This window comes from Anarrhichthys ocellatus, unplaced genomic scaffold (assembly GCF_004355925.1).
Source record: "Anarrhichthys ocellatus isolate YVR2014 unplaced genomic scaffold, GSC_Weel_1.0 scaffold6, whole genome shotgun sequence".
In the NCBI taxonomy this organism is placed as follows: domain Eukaryota; kingdom Metazoa; phylum Chordata; class Actinopteri; order Perciformes; family Anarhichadidae; genus Anarrhichthys; species Anarrhichthys ocellatus.
This window is the reverse complement of record NW_022280036.1, coordinates 5,801,660-5,823,064: the sequence shown is the minus strand read 5'-3', so window position 1 is coordinate 5,823,064 and position 21,405 is coordinate 5,801,660. Positions and strand designations below refer to the sequence as shown.

The following is a 21,405-nucleotide window of genomic DNA, read 5'->3' as shown; positions in this document are numbered from 1 at the left end:
CCCCCACACACACACACACACACACACATATACACACACACACACACACATAAACGCCACCCAGCTCAAATGTTTTATCATTTTTTTATCCGCAGTCACAGCGTTCAGTGTTGTCACAGTCATCGCATCAGGATTTTGAGGTTTATATCAAGACGTCTTGCAGCAGTGAAAAGCACAAGGCCATCCAGTCATTTGGAGAAACATTGACTTTGTTTCCTCAGCGCTGTGTGGTTGTTTGAACAAAAAGCCATTTATTTTCTGGAGAGACGCTAAGATTTGATTTGTTTTACGTCAGTGTTGATCTTAATGACATTGATTACTCTGAGGGCTGTTTCAGTGCTATGTTGAGCTCCGTAACTCGACTGACACCTCACTGTGCATTTAGATAGTTATCTAATTATTTCTCTACGTTTCCATGACTATCAAGTATTTTGCTAACAAAAGGAAGGTCAGTAGTGGGTATGGAGTCCAACACACTTTAATTTGTTTCTAAAGCAACACAATGCCATCTGTTTAATCATGATATGAATGTTTATTAACTGGATCCCGTTAGCTGACGCCTTGGCGGTCGCTAATCTTTCTGGGGTCCACAGAAAGGACAAATCATAATGCATACAATATATGAGGCAAAATAAACGGTTATAATAGTACAATCAGATGCAAAGTACAGTCAGAGACTAAGATGTATAGTATCGGCACCGATCATTAACATTATGCATCCATAACCTCTTCAAAGAAAGGATCAGGAGTCTACAAAGGCAATGGAGTTCTAGTCATATGGTCAGTGGCCTTAGGTGAGCCTTTAATTGTTTTTTAAATGACAGTTTAACTGTACAAGTTATATGAGGAGGTAGTCAGTTCCAAGCTACTATTAATAACTGTGCGTTTGAGGAGGTTTGTTCTTGGGATTGGAGGTATCAAGTGATCTGAGTTAGCGTTCCTTGTGTGATGGTTATGTTTGTTGCATGCGTTTTGTACTTGGTTGACGAAATAGTCAGATGTTTGATTAAATACTACATTTCTGAAAACCATTAGAAGGCTTTAGTGGAGTTTAGTGTCAACTGAGAACCATGCAGGCAAGAGTGCATATATGCTATATTTGTCTCTCTTATTGAAAACCTTATTGAATGTCAAATTGCATGCAGATTCATTGTGTGTGTGTGTGTGTGTGTGTGTGTGTGTGTGTGTGTGTGTGTGTGTGTGTGTGTGTGTGTGTGTGTGTGTGTGTGTGTGTGTGTGTGTGTGAGAGAGTGTGAGTGGTAAACCTGCTGTAACCTTTCACACAGGTTTCATCAGGGGATAATGGCTTATTAAAACTAATTGGGCAGTAATTGGTAATAACCCGATATGAAGAGTGTAAATGTCTGAACTGGTAATAGTGGTTGAGGTTTCATAAAATATCCCTATTTCAGTTCAGACACTATGACTTCAATAACTTTTTGCTTTGGTTTGTTTTTTGGCCCGAATGGATTTTGAAGGAAAATAGTCAGCTACTTAATCTGTTTTAGAAAAGAAAAACACAGAAATCTCAGAAGGAAGAAGTCAAGATTCTGTTATTCAGCCCTCTAATGTGTTTCACCTTTAAAAAACATTGGATGTAGAAAGTTGGTAAAGGAGAAGTTTGGCAAAAACTTTTTTTTTTTAAATGCTAACTATATCGGGCATGGAAGATCTGTCACAACGTTTCTGCATGGATGCCATAATAGTACTAATTAAATAGTATTGAATGCAGGGAGCACATGATGAGACTTCAGTCTTTGCGACACACACTTTGAGCAGTCCGCTGTTCAATTAGCCACCCAGTTAGACGCTCAGTCAGCCAGTGAACAGCCGCTCATCAGTCAGTTCGGCAGTTGGCTCTAAAATCAGTCACTCCTTCAGACACAACTGACTCTCAAGTAATTGACCTCTGGAGAATTGTTGTCATCCAACAGTGAAAAAGACTAATAGAAATAGAAAACTATCGGAAAATGGAAACATTTTAAAAAGATGTAATGGTTGAGAGGTTCATCCGTGACACCAGATTGGGATTGAACAGAATGAGTATTTGATTGAGACGGAGATGAATAATGAATGTTGTATTTTACAATAACTGCAGTAAACAAATTGGTGAGTGATGTAGTCATGAATCTGAAAGTGACGAGTCTCTATAGTCTCTTCCCTCTCTTGGGTTTGTCTCGTGAGGATACAAAACCTCCTGATCAATTTTCCCAAAGATAGGATTTACTGTTGGATTGTGTTTATGGTACAGTGGCACCTACTGAACTCGTAAGTCAGTTGTAATGTTGTAGGCTAATGTTTTTGGACTTATACCCGACACTTGCAGACATTAATCGCATCACAATTGCTTTGCCTTCCTGTGACCCTCTTTCGGGTCCTGACCCGGCGCTGGATAAACGGCGCTCTGTGGAGTCACGCCAACGAGAAGAGGGAGTAACTTCCCGGCACACTGGCGTCATGTCAGCATACTGATCACACGGCCTGGCAAAGAGCAGCTTCATATGTATTCATTTATTCATCCTCTCTCTTCATCTCTTGTCTCGTCCTCTTACTGTCTGACCTTTTGTCCTATTTTCTCCCTCTCTTACTGTCTTTCTGATTCCCAAATACAATATCTGTCTCACTGACTACAAAGCAGAGCCAATGGTGTGGTTTTCAGGTATTTCTGCGAGCGTTAACTCTCTGAGGGCAGCTGTGCAGCCACAGCTACCAGGTGAAAACATAAATTAGATAGAAATGACTGAATGGAGGCATTACAGGATTTGGTGTAATCTATTTTGTGTGCAAACAACTGGGGCAGTCAATTATTTTATTACAATTTGAAAAGCATTTAGTCATCCCACATTCGGTCATATATCTATAATATAAATAGACTTTTCTCTATTTGTTACACCTGTTCTTCTGCTGCTATGAGAAGGTTATTTAGGTTATATTTTGATGGTTATTAAATTAACATTAACATCCTTGTGGATGCCCTGCAGCGTGGTTGCCTAAACAGCCTTCAAACCATGTAAAACTGATAAGGAAGATGTTTGAAGCAGCTTTAATCAATCGGACTCAAAAGCTCTCAGCCAAAACCAATAATTATTAATGTGCTCCAGATATCTTATCAAAGCTTGTATATTTCCCCTGTTAAGTGATAATATATTGTTTTCTTCAGGGTTTGTTAATAATGGCTGAAATAGAGGGCAATACAAAACAATTGGTTTGTATCATTTTGTCGATTTTGGCTGTAAGTGTTATAGATTCAGGAGCAAACGGTTCAGTCTTTGAGGCTGCTGTAAATGTATACATTTGGATTTTAATTAATGGTGATGATTTCTAATGTGAGTGAGAGGACGAATAGAGCTTTAGGTTCTTGCGTTGCAACAGCCATGATTTGTTTATATGTAATCTGGATAAAAATACATTTGTTTATGTTGTCCAAATTCATGAGTCAAAGTTCTAAGTGTTGTTTGTGATTGATTTCCCATATTGAGATATACAGTGGGTACGGAAAGTATTCAGACCCCTTTAAATTTTTCACTCTTTGTTTCATTGCAGCCATTTGCTAAAAACAAAAAAGTTCATTTTATTTCTCATTAATGTACACTCCGCACCCCATCTTGACAGAAAAAAAACGAATGTAGAAATTTTTGCAAATTTATTAAAAAAGAAAAACTGAAATATCACATGGTCATAAGTATTCAGACCCTTTGCTGTGACACTCATATTTAACTCACATGCTGTCCATTTCTTCTGATCCTCCTTGAGATGGTTCTACTCCTTCATTGGAGTCCAGCTGTGTTTAATTAAACTGATTGGACTTGATTAGGAAAGGCGCACACCTGTCTATATAAGACCTTACAGCTCCCAGTGCATGTCAGAGCAAATGAGAATCATGAGGTTGAAGGAACTGCCCAAGGAGCTCAGAGACAGAATTGTGGCAAGGCACAGATCTGGCCAAGGTTACAAAAGAATTTCTGCAGCACTCAAGGTTCCTAAGAGCACAGTGGCCTCCATAATCCTTAAATGGAAGAAGTTTGGGACGACCAGAACTCTTCCTAGACCTGGCCGTCCAGCCAAACTGAGCCATCGTGGAAGAAGAGCCTTGGTGAGAGAGGTAAAGAAGAACCCAAAGATCACTGTGGCTGAGCTCCAGAGATGCAGTAGGGAGATGGGAGAAAGTTCCACAAAGTCAACTATCACTGCAGCCCTCCACCAGTCGGGGCTTTATGGCAGAGTGGCCGGACGGAAGCCTCTCCTCAGTGCAAGACGTATGAAAGCCCGCATAGCCCGCACAGCCCGCACAGACTATGAGAAATAAGATGCTCTGGTCTGATGAGACCAAGATTGAACTTTTTAGCGTTAATTCTAAGCGGTATGTGTGGAGAAAACCAGGCACTGCTCATCACCTGCCCAATACAATCCCAACAGTGAAACATGGTGGTGGCAGCATCATGCTATGGGGGTGTTTTTCAGCTGCAGGGACAGGACGACTGGTTGCAATTGAAGGAAAGATGAATGTGGCCAAGTACAGAGATATCCTGGAAGAAAACCTCTTCCAGAGTGCTCTAGACCTCAGACTGGGCCGAAGGTTCACCTTCCAACAAGACAATAACCCTAAGCACACAGCTAAAATAACAAAGGAGTGGCTTCGGAACAACTCTGTGACCATTCTTGACTGGCCCAGCCAGAGCCCTGACCTAAACCCAATTGAGCATCTCTGGAGAGACCTGAAAATGGCTGTCCACCAACGTTCACCATCCAACCTGACGGAACTGGAGAGGATCTGCAAGGAAGAATGACAGAGGATCCCCAAATCCAGGTGTGAAAAACTTGTTGCATCATTCCCAAGAAGACTCATGGCTGTACTAGCTCAAAAGGGTGCTTCTACTCAATACTGAGCAAAGGGTCTGAATACTTATGACCATGTGATATTTCAGTTTTTCTTTTTTAATAAATTTGCAAAAATTTCTACATTTCTGTTTTTTCTGTCAAGATGGGGTGCTGAGTGTACATTAATGAGAAATAAAATGAACTTTTTTGATTTTAGCAAATGGCTGCAATGAAACAAAGAGTGAAAAATTTAAAGGGGTCTGAATACTTTCCGTACACACTGTGTATATATATATATCAGAAAAAAAGTTATCTTAATATTATAATATAATATTTTTCTTTACTGTAGTATCATATTGATTTTACCCCTATCGCCCAGCCCTACCACCAGCTGACCAACCACACTGATTGTGGCAAAGTTGGGAGATGGAGAGAAGCATGCACTTATGAAACGGACTCATAATTACATGCAAATTGTTGTTAATTATGGCTCATTTCCTCCCAAAATGTTACTGGCATTACTAACATCAGAAAAAATGTTGTTTATGAAGTTGTTTACTTGCTTTCTTTTTTTATCTCTCCCTTATCTATGTCTCCACTCTTTATCTCCTATTCCCCTTATATCATCTCCCATCACTCTCTTAAACTCTTGCTTTTTGTCTTTCCTCCTCCTTCCAATTTCGGCCCTTGTCTCTACTCTGCTATCTTTCTTGTCTGTGGCAGTTTGAGTGTTGCGGAGGTCAAGAGTATACAGACTGGTCGGTCAACATGTACCACAACTGTTCTGCACCCGGTCCATCGTCATGCGGTGTCCCATACACTTGCTGCATTACTACTAAGGTGGGTACAACGTTTTCCATTACTTTTAGTAGAATATAAACTGCTGCTTACTGTTGTACTGTAGGATGTACTGGCAGATAATATTGCCGCCATTTCTACCCCTCACTGCACTACTGCTGCTAACTACTGCTGCCACATTACATTGCGCAGCAAATGTAACTATTAGCTGTTCAGTTACAGCTTGGATTCAAGTATTATAACCAAACATGATTAATTACTTCTGCTCGTGTCATACCGTCATCGTGCCATGATTTTAATGCGCTTAACGCTAGTTTGTGCTAGTTGTTGAAATTCTTCTCAAAAAAGATGTATTGCGGTTTGTTTCTGTCTGATTTTGTTCGGTAACAAACTTGTGGATAATAAATAACACGGACACAAAATATAAAACAAAGAGCAGTTCCGTCATGAGCTCAAATGGTTTACAGGCACTCTCCTCATCTCATTATGGGCCAGTTTAGGGAGCTAGCAGACTAATGCACCCAATAAAACAAAATACTTCCAAAACCAATCATTTATTTATTAAACTTTAAGATTACAGAAAGTGTTCCCAGCAGCTAAAAAATGTATACATTTTTCCGGAAATCTTCTTTTTTCCTGTGGTGGCTTTTCCATCTCACTTCCACATTAAACTGCCAAATTGTCGTTGATGACAGAATGTGATTCATGCAACAATTGCTAGGTGCCACTAGTTGCTATGCAATAAGTAGCTTTCTATATGTCAATCGTTCCTAAACGGATAGACGCTTGTTAAATGTGCGCTGTTCGACGCAGTAGCTGAGTAGTGCACTAAATGTCAGCTGTTGAAAGTTGAAATGGAACGCAGATGATTCAAATATTATGCATGCATTTCATATCCTGTTAAGGGGCCGCACAAAATGTTTCTGAGGGCCGCCATTGCTTAAAAAAATAAGCGTAACATACAATTTCCATGTGTGTGTTAAATGATGGAATCATCAGAATTCCCTTTCAGTCGCTGCTCACTGTAGCTGCCAATACCACCCTGAGCTGAGAAAGACCCCTCATACTTATACTGTATATGTGTGTTAATTAGTTTTGAAGATCAGCGTTAGATCCTAGCATCTTTCACTTTACCTCATGTGCTCGGAAAAGAGAAAACAATTCATCGTTCCTGGCTCTATTTATTTATAATGGATCTGTGAATCCCTGAACGCTCGGTTGAGGTTGTATATCATTACAGTAATAGCTGTAATAGTGTGGAGTTATGTTTAAAATACATCTCGGCACCCTTATGATGGTGATTAAGCCTTTTCCATGCCAGACACGCTAGGAGGCAATTTTCTCCAACACAAAACAGCATGTGTGCACCGTTTAATTTATACACCTACACTCCCCAGAGTTTACAGGCAAAGAGAGAACAAACAAAAACTTGAGACAGACAACAGTTTGATGGACTGTCTCATAACTGGACTCATGAAACTGCTGCTGCTTCATTACTCCTTCATTCTGTATGTGTTCTCAATATTTAATTAAATTAGCAAAGTATTGCTATTAGCAATTAATTCATATTTTCTACAGTTTTGCATTTTTGTGAGACACTTGTGACACAAATGTAATTGATAACATGCGATGTCATCCCTTTGTTTCCGGTATTTTCACTGGTTTGTTTTCCGTTCCACTGTTATGGTATGAAATGTTCTTGCAGTGTTGCTCATTACTGTAAACTGTAGAGTAGACGTTGGGCAGCCTAAAGTCAGCCAATATGATATTTTTACTGTAGTATTTCAGATATCTTTATCGTAGAATTATAAAGTAATAATTGATTGATTCTCAGTTTGGTTTGTTGCTGTATTCAGAATTGTGTATTCTTCTAGAACTGTTAAAAGACGATGCTCGGCAACAGCTGAAGCCACTGCCACTATGGTTTATGGTCTGTCATTATCATCCATATTATTGTTGTTCAAAAATCTCTTTTAGGAATGAATACATTACATTTGACAAACATTTAAATGAAGAATGAGAAAATGTGTGCGCCAGAGACGACACATGGCAGGAGATAAAAGCTCTTCGACAGATTGACAACTGTTGCCCTCGAAACAGACTCGTCTTGGCAAACAAACAAGAAATACACACATAGAGAGATGTATTTATAATACTTCTTGGAAGTATTAAGTGCAAGGCGACATTAACAGGAAGAGATATCATTTAAACTCTGTAGGAAGACATTATAATATACATTATAACAAAGAACTCAGTTGGATATAATGGAATTGTAAGTCCTTTTGCCATTTCCTGCACTCCTGTCTTTAAAATGTGGTCCATTTGGTGCAAATTGAAGGTAAAATGATGCTTTGTCCATCTACTGTGTAATCATTCAGATGAAAGGTTAATGTAAATTGGGCTTAATATATCATATAATTCCATCCATATTTAGATGATGATGATGTTGTATTGAGATTCATACCCATTCATTGAACATAACCAATGACTCATTACTGTCGGCTCCGATGCTCAAAAGTGTAGTTTTCAACTCTATAATCTTTGTAATTATCTTTGTAATTGCAGGCCTGTATGTCCATATTAACACAAAGCAGCAATTAGCTCCAACTTCATCGAGCATCGTGTTTCTTCTCTGACAGACGAGCTGCAAGGGTTCCCACCTGAGACAACAGCTCCTGCAATCCAGCTCATAACTGCACACCGATTCCTGCTTTTGCCTTTTTAGTTACATGACGATATATCATATCGTTGCAGTCGGGCTCTTTGCAGAATCATTGGGCAAAAAATAGTAGCAGTGGGGTGTTGTGAGCTACCCTCCTGTTCCTACTATTAATCATAATACTGATTTAAAAAAAGTTTTATAAATACAGCTGCTAAAATGTTAATGTTGACCCCCCTCCTCTTCTTCCTCTGCCAGACGGCCACGAGAGATTGGCAGTTTGTTTAATCTCATTTGAATATATGAATCCATCTGAATATTTGAATATGGAAAACCACCAGCTCAAAGTCATGAGGGACAATGCGTGCATATACACACTTCAGTTTTTACACAGTCAAAGGTATTGTGGTCAGTGTCTAGCTCAATGTCTCTTACACACACACACACCCACACTTTCTCTCGTGATGTCTTCAGCAGTCTTGCGGTTCAGGACTGTCTTCTGTGTGTGCATGAGAGAGGTAGTTATGTGTGTAATTTTGTGTCTTGTTTATGTTTTCACCACTGTTAAAGGTCGACTACAAACTTGCCTTCTTCCGTCTGCTGCTGATTCCTCTTCACAGGCGTCTGTCTGTATCTAACATATTAGTTCTTCCTCTTAACTGTATCTCTTCTCTCTGCTTCTCTCCCCTCCAGCCTAATGAAGTGGCCAACACTATGTGTGGCTACAAGGTGTTGGAAAAAGAGGTGAGATCTCAAAAGATTGACTTCCATGAAATGTAAGATTATTAGTCACAATGTTGAATGATGTGGTCTTTAATGCATGTAATTCACGAAACTAGTAATACACCTTAATAACCAAGTCCTTGACTGTATCACTAACTGAAAACTGAAATTACAGTAACAAGCAATTTGTGTCTCGCAGCGTTTGGACTTGATTAAAACCATCCATATCCGAGGCTGCACTGATGCTTTCTTCATCTGGCTGATGGACAACTATAAGATCATGGCTGGAATGCTATTAGGGATCCTACTACCTCAGGTACACACACACACACACACGTATACTGTCACAAACGTGTCACACGCCATCATTTAAGGCAGTTTGTTATTCATGATGCTCAATGCAAATTGTTCTTCAAGTATAAGGAAAGGTGCTCTGTTGTTTGGTACCAACCTAAATTACAAACATGTAGTCTGATGAGAAACCGTTATCGTGTCGTAAAGCAGAAGTTAAAGATCTCTGTGTGCACAGTTACATGAATGTACACGACCATCAGCTGAAGAAACAGGAAGGTGTATTCGTCTCCCTTAAGAGAAAGAAAATGTATGTTCTGTGATTGAGGATGAAGTCCATTCCATGTTTAATTGTTAAATATGTAATAATTAATAACTTCAGTAAAATGTCCTTAATTTCTAATAAATATGAAATAATGTGAGCTGTATTTTTGGAAGAGCGCCTTTTTTTGTGGCAGATTTCATTTGACTAGTTCTTTGTTTCCAATGTTATTTAATAAGTTCTGTTCATGTCAGACAAATGTTTCACCAATGCAACAGTGTTTCTTTTAGTGTCTTAGGAGTTCATATGGGCACTTGTATGTGCGTAAATAAGAAAACTGCATACAAAAGGGATATTGGCTTACATTAATTCCCTGATTTAGACTAACTTTAAATATTACATGTTTAACCCCAACCTTCAACTTAACCTTAAACCAAGTTTTAACCTTTGGCGTCTGACCTCTGAGGTTCATATCAGCAAAATGTTGTTTCTATACATGTTTACATGTTTTTTGGAAATTAAAAACCGTCCCCTTTTCTTTCATTTTTCTCTTGTATGATTCTTATTCTTTTCAAGCAACAACTCAATTTTACTACACAAGCTCCACGAGAAACTTGTTATTGGTGCATTCTCCGTCAAACCTGTATTTCCAGTTGTCTCTAATTTAAACCAAGTCTGAGTTACATTTGATTCAACTCGGTTGCTATATCACCACCAGGCTTAGATTTTATTCTAGCTCCGATTCGATATTTAGTAAAAAAATATTTTGATTAATAACAGAAGCAAAAAACAATTTTCATAAATCACCATAAAGTTTTTTTTCTCTTAATTTTTGGTCTTTTATGGATAATAATATGCTGTCCTTCAGCAGTGAAAACATTTAATGAACAGCTGGTAAAAAGACCCTGTGAGTCAGGTAGAAAGTCTATATATGATATATTTAACAGTATCTTTACAAAATGTGGTTTGACGGATCTGTTATAGGAATATAAATATTATCTGCAATATAAATACAAAATACCGGTTTTTAATGATTGAGCAGATGCTTGTAAAGCTGTTTATTTAAGTGAAAACATGCAGAGACATTTCACATTCTCACTACTGCACTGTAAGTAGTGACAGTACATCACATTATCTGTGCAAATACAAACTCTAATGCATGCAGAGATGTCAACATCTGCAGGCGGACAGGTCATGCAGCTCTGCTTTTGTCATCAGAAACTGAGATTACTTCAGATAACGGTTCAGAGGAAAAGACATCTCATTTGTCTGAAAGAGATTCCTCTCCTTGCATGCCTTCCTCGTGTCTAACGCGGGCGGGATTAAGACACGAGGATAAGACGCAAGAGAATGGAAGGAGGAGACATTTAAGACAAATGAGAAGCACTCGATGGTGACCTGCCTTCCTATACTTAGCTTCCCTTTCTCTTTCTGTCTCCAGTTCTTTGGTGTGATAGCCAGCTGGCTCTACATGACTCGTGTTGAAGACGCCATCAGTGAGTACAGTCACTACATGGACCTGCTGACCTCCAATGAGAATAAAAGGGTTGCCAAGAGGCAGGGCCATGTGGCAAAATGGTTTATGTGTATGCCAGAGGTCTGATGGAGATGACGAACGATAAGCAGCAAATGGACTCCAGCCAACACTCACAGTTGGTTAAGTCAATCCAGATACTGCTGCAGACACTGTGGGAGACTACCTTTGACTAGAAGGAAATGTTATGCAACCAAATTGATTGTTTGATAGTCAAGTGTTGCTTTTTCAATTTTACTGTAAAGTTACTGCATGTATCCAACACAAAATAATTAGCAGGGCCCATTGATGTGTTAATTAATATTACCGTGTTAACATACAGTGTATGAATGCATGAGTGGGAAATGATGGCTCATTTAGATTTGCTTTTAGCTGCATTGTGCCCAAAAGAGTCTCAGGGATAAACGCAGAAACCAATACAACCACTTTTGCTTCTTTTTTACAATATGACAATGAAATCAGTCTGTCGAGTTCAATCACACAACCACAATATACAGCACTGACTTTTTTTTGTATAGCTTTATTACCTGTGTTCATTGCTTGTTTTTTGCCAGCAATTAAAGCATTGCTCTGCTCCTCTATACAACCAGCGGTGAAGCAGCTCCTGTCATCCACACTGCTTTTGCCAAAAACTCAAATGCAAGATATTGTAGGCTGAGACACTATATCTCTCTAAAGCTCCATTTTTTTGGCCTTATTTGTATATAGAACTTGAAATACTTTGAGAGAGTGCCCTGCACATTATGTTCACAAGTGCTGGCTGAACCTTCGTGATGTGTCCAGCACAACAAGTGTTGCCTCTAACAACCTCAGAAATATATTAACTATTCATCTTCAGTCAACTTACTGGAAGAATTGAGAAAATGAAGGGGAAGAGGCTGACCTGCATGCAGGGCCTGAGTCTGCTTTAAGATGATCAGTTTTACGTTGATTTGTAAGATGAATGCTAATGCTGTGCCACTCTTAGAATAAGAGGATATCTCAAGGTTATTAAGTACAGCAACCCTCTCGGTTTAGAGTTTATGTACCACTAACTTGCAACAGTAAATCTATCTGTGAGACACACAATTGCACCTGAATTATCTTTTTTTTTTTTATCGATATGACAAAATGTTTTTAGGGAACACATTCTGCTAAGAAAGCAAGAAGTACTAGCCAATCAGAGGCAGAGTAGGGCGGGGCTTCGCAGAATGCGGGTAGGGGCAAAAAAAACAAACTACCGTTAATAACGGGGCACGCAACTGACAATGGCTGTGAAACAGGTCATTTGGCATGCAGATGAGAGGGCTCATCAACATTTCCAAAAAAGCTCTCTTGCACACATATTGCTGTTGTGCCATTGGTTAAGCTACCCCTGCCTTAGAACACCCTACAACATATAATACAGTGTGATTTGTTTGTTTTACAGATATGCACTTGCACAAGTGAATAATGTGAATTTAATGTATTACTGAACTGTTTGGTTTGAAGTGAAGTTAAAAACTTAGAACCAAATACAAAATATTTGTTGAATTAGATTTTTTTCTTATTCAAATTTCCCTTTTGTTTTTGTCTTTGTGACTTCCCACTACATTCTTAGTGATACTAGTATATTCTGTACTGTACTTACATCTCTGCTGTTTCCAAGTATTTCAAATTGGTTCTTGTCTGTCGTTCAGTAGCACACGAGAGGATCAGGCCAAACAGGACTTACCAAGGTTTACATGTTAGCCTGGTTTTTCACCAGAGGGTCAAGTCCATACAGTGATTGACACGTTTAATGTGTACAGCATGGAAGATGTTTTCTAAACATGTAATATAACATAAAGAATATTTGAGTGATTGTGATGACCTTTCTGTAACTATCATTACTATAGGCTAAAATCACAGTTTAAGTGCCAGTGTTGTCAATTTAAAGGGATAAGATTATAAACCGATGTACATCCCAAGTTATCTTATTAGTTTTGTAGTTGCGAGGACATTTTGTACACCACTGCTATGTATCCCATGTACTGTGTGCACATTGTTTTTCATGTGCTAAATACAAGTGCATACATTAAGTACGGGGGCCGCCTTACTGGGAATTGCATCATCTATTTTTTTTTTTTAAAGAGTGTCAGTTCATTGAGTTGCACAAAACCACATGTACTGAAAGAAGTGTGTTAAGTTGTTTTGCATGGTTAAGGGTGGAAAATAAAATGATTTAATGCTGGTTTGTGTTTTACCATTTAGTTGACTATAGCACTGAATGGATCTTTCTGTAAAGGGATATCGGGGGGGGGGGGGGGGCTGTTAAATAAATGTTGGCTGACACAGTATCACGCTGTGTATTTTCTAGAGCAGGTTTCCCCCTGAGTCACAAACGGGATCTAAATATTTCATGCAAAAGTATTCAGATTTGTTTGTGAAAGGTCCAAGTATGAATAAAAGACGAAACATTAGAGAAAGGAAATGAGTTTGTTCACAGAGATTTCTACAAGTTTGTGTCTAATGTTTAAAAATCAGTTTTTGTTTTTAATACCAAAATATTTCAGTGATAAGTGACTCGGAGAAAGAGGTTGGGAAACAGAAAATGTCTATGAATAAACAAATCCCCCAAAATACGAAAATGAACAATGTACTCCATAGAGTTTAAATCACAACAAAATGTATTTGTTAATTAACATTGAAAACGTAAATGAATAGATGAGTAATCAATAATAGAGCCATTATGCAGATGAGAATTTGATTCCTTAAGAAACATTGACGTGCAAAACATTTGCTGATCTCAGCATTACTTTGCTGTGGTTCTTCAACTGTGTTACACATTGGAGGAGCTTGTGTGTAAAGTGAGAGGGAGCTCTGGCAATGAGGAGTGTGCAGAGTGGTTTGGTGTTTGTGTTGTATTCATTCTTATTGTTACACCGTTGTCTCCTGCTGCTTTGAGGACTTCCTGCTAGATGGAACCTATTAATATTTTACTCCTAACACCACCAAATGATCACCAACAAGGAAGGAAGAAGCTGTTTTGAATGGTCTTGTAGGAGTGATCATGTTGCTCTGCTCCACCAACACTGAACTTAAAATAACTTGTTTGGTTTCTTCCCGCCTGCTCTCATTTTCTCGACAACTCCCCAATCAGAACATATATTTGTATTATTAAAATCCCACTCTCATAGCAGTCACAGCTGTGAGTCCTCCAACACATTTTTTGTTGTGGATTTAAAGCGCTATGTGTCCAAATGAAAAGTGACATTACAAGTATGTATCTCAGAAATGAGAATACATTGGCCAATGACGCATAGGCCTGCAGTGTCATCGCAGATCTGTCACTTGAATATTCACTTGTAATGGTGTGATCATGCAGCCGAGCAGGTGAGAGCAATGTTTGCATGAGATGTAACAGATCCTTAAATACAGTGCATTTGACACCATTCGAAAGTCTTCCAGTATTTATGTAACACTGCCAAACTCCACCAACACCCATGTTGCTTACATTTCCAGTGTGTTGCATCTGATAGATCAACATCCTAAACCGTAGATCACCCTGCCTCGTTAAAAGCCTCCGAAGGAGACCAGATGTGTATTAAAATATATTGTCAGTTAAACCATCTAAACTTGTTCAGGTTAGTCTGACCTGCCAAACACCCATCAACCAGCAACACCACTCCACCCTCTGCCTTGCTACATAAAAGGCTCACTATTTCATGCATTAACGCTAATGTTGGCATTGGACGTAAATTGTGAGCTGCATCATCCAATATCTACATTATTCCTTATCAGTTTCTCACACTGCACAGAATCAGTCTAATAGACTCACTATATGGTTATGTTTTTGAAAAAAAAAAAATGTATATGTATGCCAATTAAATTCTTCTCAAGAAGTATCTTTCATTAGTGTTTAAAATAATATATATTGCACAATTCCATCTTCATTCTTCTTCCTCTGCATCTACCACAGTATAGTGTCTGTTTCTCCTGTGAGACTTTGAGTTGATGTGTGTGACTGTCATGTCTGCCCATCTCACTCTCAATCTGTCAGTCCTTTGACATTCATGTCTCCTCTTCAGCTGTTCACCTTCAACCACGTGAGCAGACAGATGTACAGGCAGCAGAGGAGAGTAAAGGCTGAGAGTAAAGTCTTATATATATGACCGTATAGCTGACAGAAGGTGACAGCTATAGATATCCTTTAATCTGTTGTCTATTTTGATATATTTTTTGTAGTAACTACAGCCTTTTCGTAATCTTCCCATTTAACATATATTGTGACAGAAAGGTTGTCCATCTGTCAATTCTCACTCCAACAGTCCGTAACACACTGACACAGAGGCATAAATCCACCTTCAGTGTGCTGTCTTGTCAAGGGCGGCTTACACGACTTTCACTTCACCTGCTTTAAAGCTATGAAATCAATTATTATCTGAATACTGTTGTATTTTATCTTGTACACCTTCCTGAGCCAAATGTATTCGTTTTTTTCTAAGTTGCAGCCAACGCTTGCACTGTCATGTCTTATTAGTACTGAGTTGATTCAAGTTTTTATTTCCTGTTTGTTTTTATTTACCTCTCTCAAACACAATAGTTATCTCTTCATAGAAAGGTGCTGAAGACTCCTATAAACACACTAATCTCCCAGTGGAGAAGATTTCAAACTCTTAGCTTTTTCTCAGCACTGCAGCAACTCTGGAGTCTGAAGAGGAGATCAGCTCCTGCAGTGTTATCTATCATCGCTGTCAAACTTTAACCAAACATACACCAGAACTGTCACACAAGCCATACTCTTCTAGGAATATTTGGACCCACCAAGCTGGCCAACACACACACACACGCGCACACACACACACACAGTTTCCTCCTACCCATTCAACCTCTACTAATGGACTGCTTGCATGAAGTTAATGGTCCTAGCATAACTATAACAGTGTTAAATTAAATGCATGCTCTAGTTGACAAAGCCAATAAACTCATTTGAAATCAGAGCCAGTGGAATAGCAGTGAAGCACTTTACACCATATTTGACACATTCAAAATCAATCATGAGCTCAGAAGTTATTAGTACAAACCTTCAGATATGATTTGAAGCAGCAAATTTAAGACTGAAAGCTTCGGTTTGTCAAAAAGAAGATCATCTTTAAAAAAGTAATAAAACAAACGTAAGGCGGCAGGCAAAGTAATACATCTTTACGTTGACATAATGCACTCATTTTGTTATATAACAGCATGAAGTTCATTTTACTCTCCAGAAGTTTTCCAATTTTTTTCCCCTAAGCAAGTCGTTAATGTTCATTTAAATTCCATTTAACTGCCTCTAACAGATATACGATGGGTTGTTTGCTATTAGCGTGTGTCTTAAAAGTTCAATCAAAGAGCTAATGAGGACATGGATAGATCTTCTTCTAATTAATTGAGCTGACAGGGAAAGATTTTTTTTATTTTTTATTAATAAAACATTTATCCAGAACAAAAGTTAACTAGTAAGAGAATGCCTGCTCAAGACTAGTGGATCCATGCGTGAACATTGCCATTCACCATTTTTCATATTTTTCTTGTAGGAAATCAGAAACCGTGGAGTATTTGGCTTATTATCAAATTCATTAATATAATTTTGCCAAAACAGATATATTCTCCTATCTTTTCCCACTTTGTAGACACAGACACCTGCACACACACTGACACTGTGTCACTGTGTGCAATAATGTGTGGGAGGGTGCTGGTCATCTATTAGTCTGGTGGAAAGCCCAGTGTCAGGTCTGATGCTGGCATTTAGCTCTGCACAACATAACAAACTAAGCTAATCAGTCAGTGTAGACAGCAGCAGGAACATAGATGGAGAGGTGTGTCGACACCTCTGGTGCCATAGAAGCCACATTTATATACTTCTCCAACTATGACTGCAAAGAAATTAGATATTTATTCATCAGCGCAGGCCAAGCAGACACACTGTTTTGAATATGTCAACCAAATGACCACACCATGAAAACCAATATTATGTGAGACTCATTCATTAGTCTGGTATCAGTCTGATGTGATGCTGGCATTTAACATTGATGACACCACTCAATACACTAACAACAGGAATAGAGCGAACCACCACAGCACAACAAAGATTTAATCATCCAGATAACATGAAACAAATTATATTTTGGATATTTTCCCAAATGGCAAACGTCTGCTTTTACTTAACATGTAAACATGCCGTCAACACTTAATCATCTTTAATGTCCGTACAGCATCTCTTTTCTTTCTCTTATGTACACTCAATAATTGAAATGGTCATGCAGTAAGGGAAACTGAAACGTAGTTTTATAGATCTGGATTCAGGCAGTTTTCTGGTGAAACCCCAAATGAAGAGTGTGTTTTCTTTAATAAAACTTGGCCCCAGGTGACTCTGTTTGGGTTACTAGTAAAAGAACATGAACCAATGAGCTTGAAAATTGAATTCTCAGCTAGAGAATCTATATGATGGATAGAATCTAAAAGAACAAACAAAGATTTGTGATTTATTAATGTTTCTCACATTTCGTGGCGATCCATGTAGTTGTGGAGGCACTTCACTCAAAAGCACAAATACGTCATTGTTTCCACTAAAATCATAATGCTTCATCCTCCGGGCACCATGACTGTTTGTACACCATTTCATGGTAATCCATCCAATAGTTATAAACTTACAGAGTTGTTTCAGTTTGGACCAAAGTGGTGGGCCAACCAACAATCTGGCATTGCTTTACATCAAGTCAAGTGGCTAAAAGATCACAAAACAGATCATAAACATATTTCACAGACATACAGAATACACACTGATATCACTCTGAGCTAAAAAAACTGGATTTATCGGTAATGCCATCAGATATTTTCAGCTGCCTCTGTCTTGTTTAGGGACTTTTAATTGCACTTTTAGCCTAAATTCTCCACCAGCAGAGCTCATTGTGTCAAAAGTACAACCAGAAAGGAAGCAGTTCTGATTGCAGGAGGATGTTGGCTAATTGTGCTGATTGTAACTGTAGTTATATACGACACCAAAAACAGTTCAAGTTATCTATTATCTTTGCAGGTTTTATCTATAAATTAAACATGAAATTGAAAATGACGGGTGAGATGAAGACAGTGAAATGTGGGGGTCATTACACTGTCTGTGTATGATCATTTTACACAAGCACAGACAATACTGTTCATCTATTTTTGTTGAACTCCGATAGTGACAGCTGCACACTTGTTTTTGGTTTTGTTCATTCGTTTTGTGAAACGTTATTTTACTTTGTACTTCTGGGCCACCATCGTAAATGCCTCCTATTGTATTAGAGTTGATCTGAAAATACCATTTCACTGGTGTAATATACTTCAGGGGAAACATTGTGTTGCTATCACTGCAAAGGCAAAGTTGTTGTCTCTGAGGTCATTGCAAAACAGTCTGCACAAGCTGTTACTCTAAAATGCAGTGACAACCACTTTTATTCCATATATTTGAAGTTTCCCAGATGAGTACGCCTCTTCATGTGCTCCTGAAGCTACTGAAATCATCATTTTCAAAACAACATTAAAATACAACAGTGTGTGCTTTCAGTGTGTATCATTTGGCTGCATGTCATGAGGATTTTTGTCATGTACTGATTTTCATGCTTGATAATTTGCTTCAGTGCAGAATGTGGTTTTATGGTGTTGATGTAGTTAAATATAAAATAAGTCCTCAGCTTAGTTTTATGAAACAATACAAACTATTTGCTGTTGTTGCTGATTGTATTTATATCTGCAAGAGGTGGGGTGAAGGTTGCATGGATTGCACACTATAGAACTCGCATTACTGGGAGCAGTGACTGTGAAACAGAACAGTGATTACTAAGTCAGATGCATGGCAAAGATTAAGGACCATGCTACGTAACAACAGTTCATGAATACTGAAGCAGCAGAGCTGTAGTGTTGGCAATAGCGATAGTGAAGAAGAAGAAAGGCCAGTTCAAGCTTGATGAATGAAGTGGCAAAAACCTTCCCCTCCTTTTATAACTTCTGTCCAGATGCCCTCCAAAACTTCTGTCACATTCCACCTCTACTGGTGGAGCTGCTCAGTGACCAACTATTCATGGTTGTGGTGGTGGTGAATAAATGTGAAGAGGTAGATCTATATGCTCTTTCATACAAATAACTAATGTACTAAAAAATAGAAAACTATAATAATTACCAGTGTATTTCTTCTTTTAGCAATTTGCCTTCTATACAAAGTGACATGCAACAAAGGTCGAACCAGATTCATCAACATCACCAGAAAGCTCCAGAAAAAACAAAGGAGTCCAAGTCATTCATCAAAGTAATATATATATATATATATATATATATATACCATCTAAGGTGTAAAGCAGCCATGAAATGCTATGCTTCACAGAAAGGTCATTGCCCTGAGAACATTTGGAAAATAGTTGGTGGAAACACATGGTTCATATTTTCCTTTGCCAACTTGTTGGGATTGGCTGAAAAATCTGCAATATTTGAATTGATTCCAGGTGTCAATTATAACAAAAAAATTAAATTAAATAAACCAAACATGCCTCCCACCAACCTGACCCATTTTTAACACCTGAACATGCGCCATATTTGAGAGGTCGTGAAAAGTTAGCAAGTGTTAGAAACATACAAGACTTAAATCCATGCATTCTGTGCACTAAAGTAGCAATTACTCCATAACAGAAAGAAAACTTCAAAGTGTAAAGGTGACACGTCCAGTCTGAACACGATACCTGACTGTAGGCCGTCCTGGTGAAGCGTGGAGGTGTGTGTCTGAATATTGCTCTGTGTGTTGTTGTGCTGTATGTGTGCATTGTTTTTCCCCTTGTGTGTGTCATATGTGTGTGTGCTCACTTTTGTAATCTATGTGATGACATTCTAATCAGCTCATTAGATATAAATAATTCCTACACCTGAATACAAGCTGAATACAAAAAGTTGAATTGTCTGGTGGAGTTAGAGATGCACCTGTGAAACTCTTTGATGAACTTAATGGAGTTCTTAGTCAGCTACATGACTGTGCGTATTAAATAGCTTGATCATTAATATGTAGAAACAGATCCAAAGGTCAATTTAGTCAGGCTTTGATAAATGTAGTATGATGCCAATGAGCCTATTATCCAATTATCTCTCTGTCCTTTTCTCTCCTCTGTGCATCCCTTGTTTCTTTCTTTCCTTCTCTAGATTTGGCTTTGACCTTTGTAAAAAAGTGTTGTGGAGGCAGAGAAATGTTTAAGGCCGGTAACAAAGATCTAATGAAACAGTACGAACAAGTGATAAAAGTGCATGAATGGATGAATGAGTCCGTGGAGTGACTAGATGAGAATGTGTAAATACGCAGTTGACGCCAGAGTTTACTGACTGTTGTCCTCACCATTCATAAGGCTGCAGCTCGTTGATTAATGCATGAGGAGGTTTAAAGCCAGCTTGTAGCAGAGACTCGTGCTACTGCTACCATTATTTGACAAGATAAAAGTTTCAGCAGCAGTGACAACTTTGCAGCAAATTCTGATTAAGAGATTTCAAATGTGTGACCTAAAAGTCAAACTCTACATTAGTACTGTGACTTCAAAAAGTACGCAAGTATGATTTAACTGTGTCAAACCATGATGCTGTTCTTTTCTCGTCACGTTTAATTATCTTAGTTGTACAGTCAATATTTTCATTGAAATACCAAAAACGGCAAATAGATTTCATCTGCAGTGTGTGCTGTGATTGGAGCCTTAGAAATAAAATAGATAATGAGCATTTCTTTAAAATGTACATTAAGTCATTTAAGACATCTGAGACAAAGACAAACAACAATCTGATCATTCGTGTCTCTATGACATGCATGTTAGCACCATTGATGATAGGTCCCTCTCAATGTTGCCAGCTGAGTCACCTCATCAGAGCACAGTTACTCATCTGCGACAAACAAGGAGCAAAATTAATCAAATTTTTATGGGGCGTGTGAGCTGCTATCAATTCCACAATAATATAGGGAACTGTGATTGAACTACTGATCTGAACTAAAAAATAAATCTGATGCATCAGTCCTTCTTAGTATCCATAATGATTCCTTGTGTGCAGAGATTGAAAACTTGAAATGCTTAATTAACAAATGAATGACACCGAAATGTGTCTTTCTGTCTTTCTCATGTTAACAATAATACAACACACTGGTAGGAAGCATGAAAGCAAATCAAATCCTTGTGTTACTGCTCTGCATGTTTGAGTGGCAGCTGGACCTGCAGGGAGACAGAGAGGCAATACAAACAAATGCTCTGGTGACTGTAGTTTACAAGTAATGTCACAGTGTTTTGGTAGTGATGGTATTACAGAGACAGAGCAATCAGGTATACTTCATTTCATCAAGAGTTATTC

At 38.4% G+C, this 21,405-nt stretch overlaps 1 protein-coding gene across 1 annotated transcript in view; it reads left to right on the top strand.

Moving 5' to 3' along the window:
- Nucleotides 1–19,320, top strand: part of tspan15 (tetraspanin 15) — a 31,801-nt gene extending 12,481 nt beyond the window's left edge. Inside the window, exons 5-8 of the mRNA XM_031846395.1 lie at nucleotides 5,542–5,658; nucleotides 8,969–9,019; nucleotides 9,198–9,314; nucleotides 10,993–19,320. Of these exons, the coding sequence (XP_031702255.1) occupies nucleotides 5,542–5,658; nucleotides 8,969–9,019; nucleotides 9,198–9,314; nucleotides 10,993–11,154 (447 nt within the window). The 3' untranslated portion in view covers nucleotides 11,155–19,320. The remainder of the gene's footprint in view (nucleotides 1–5,541; nucleotides 5,659–8,968; nucleotides 9,020–9,197; nucleotides 9,315–10,992) is intronic.
- Nucleotides 19,321–21,405: the final 2,085 nt, after the last annotated feature.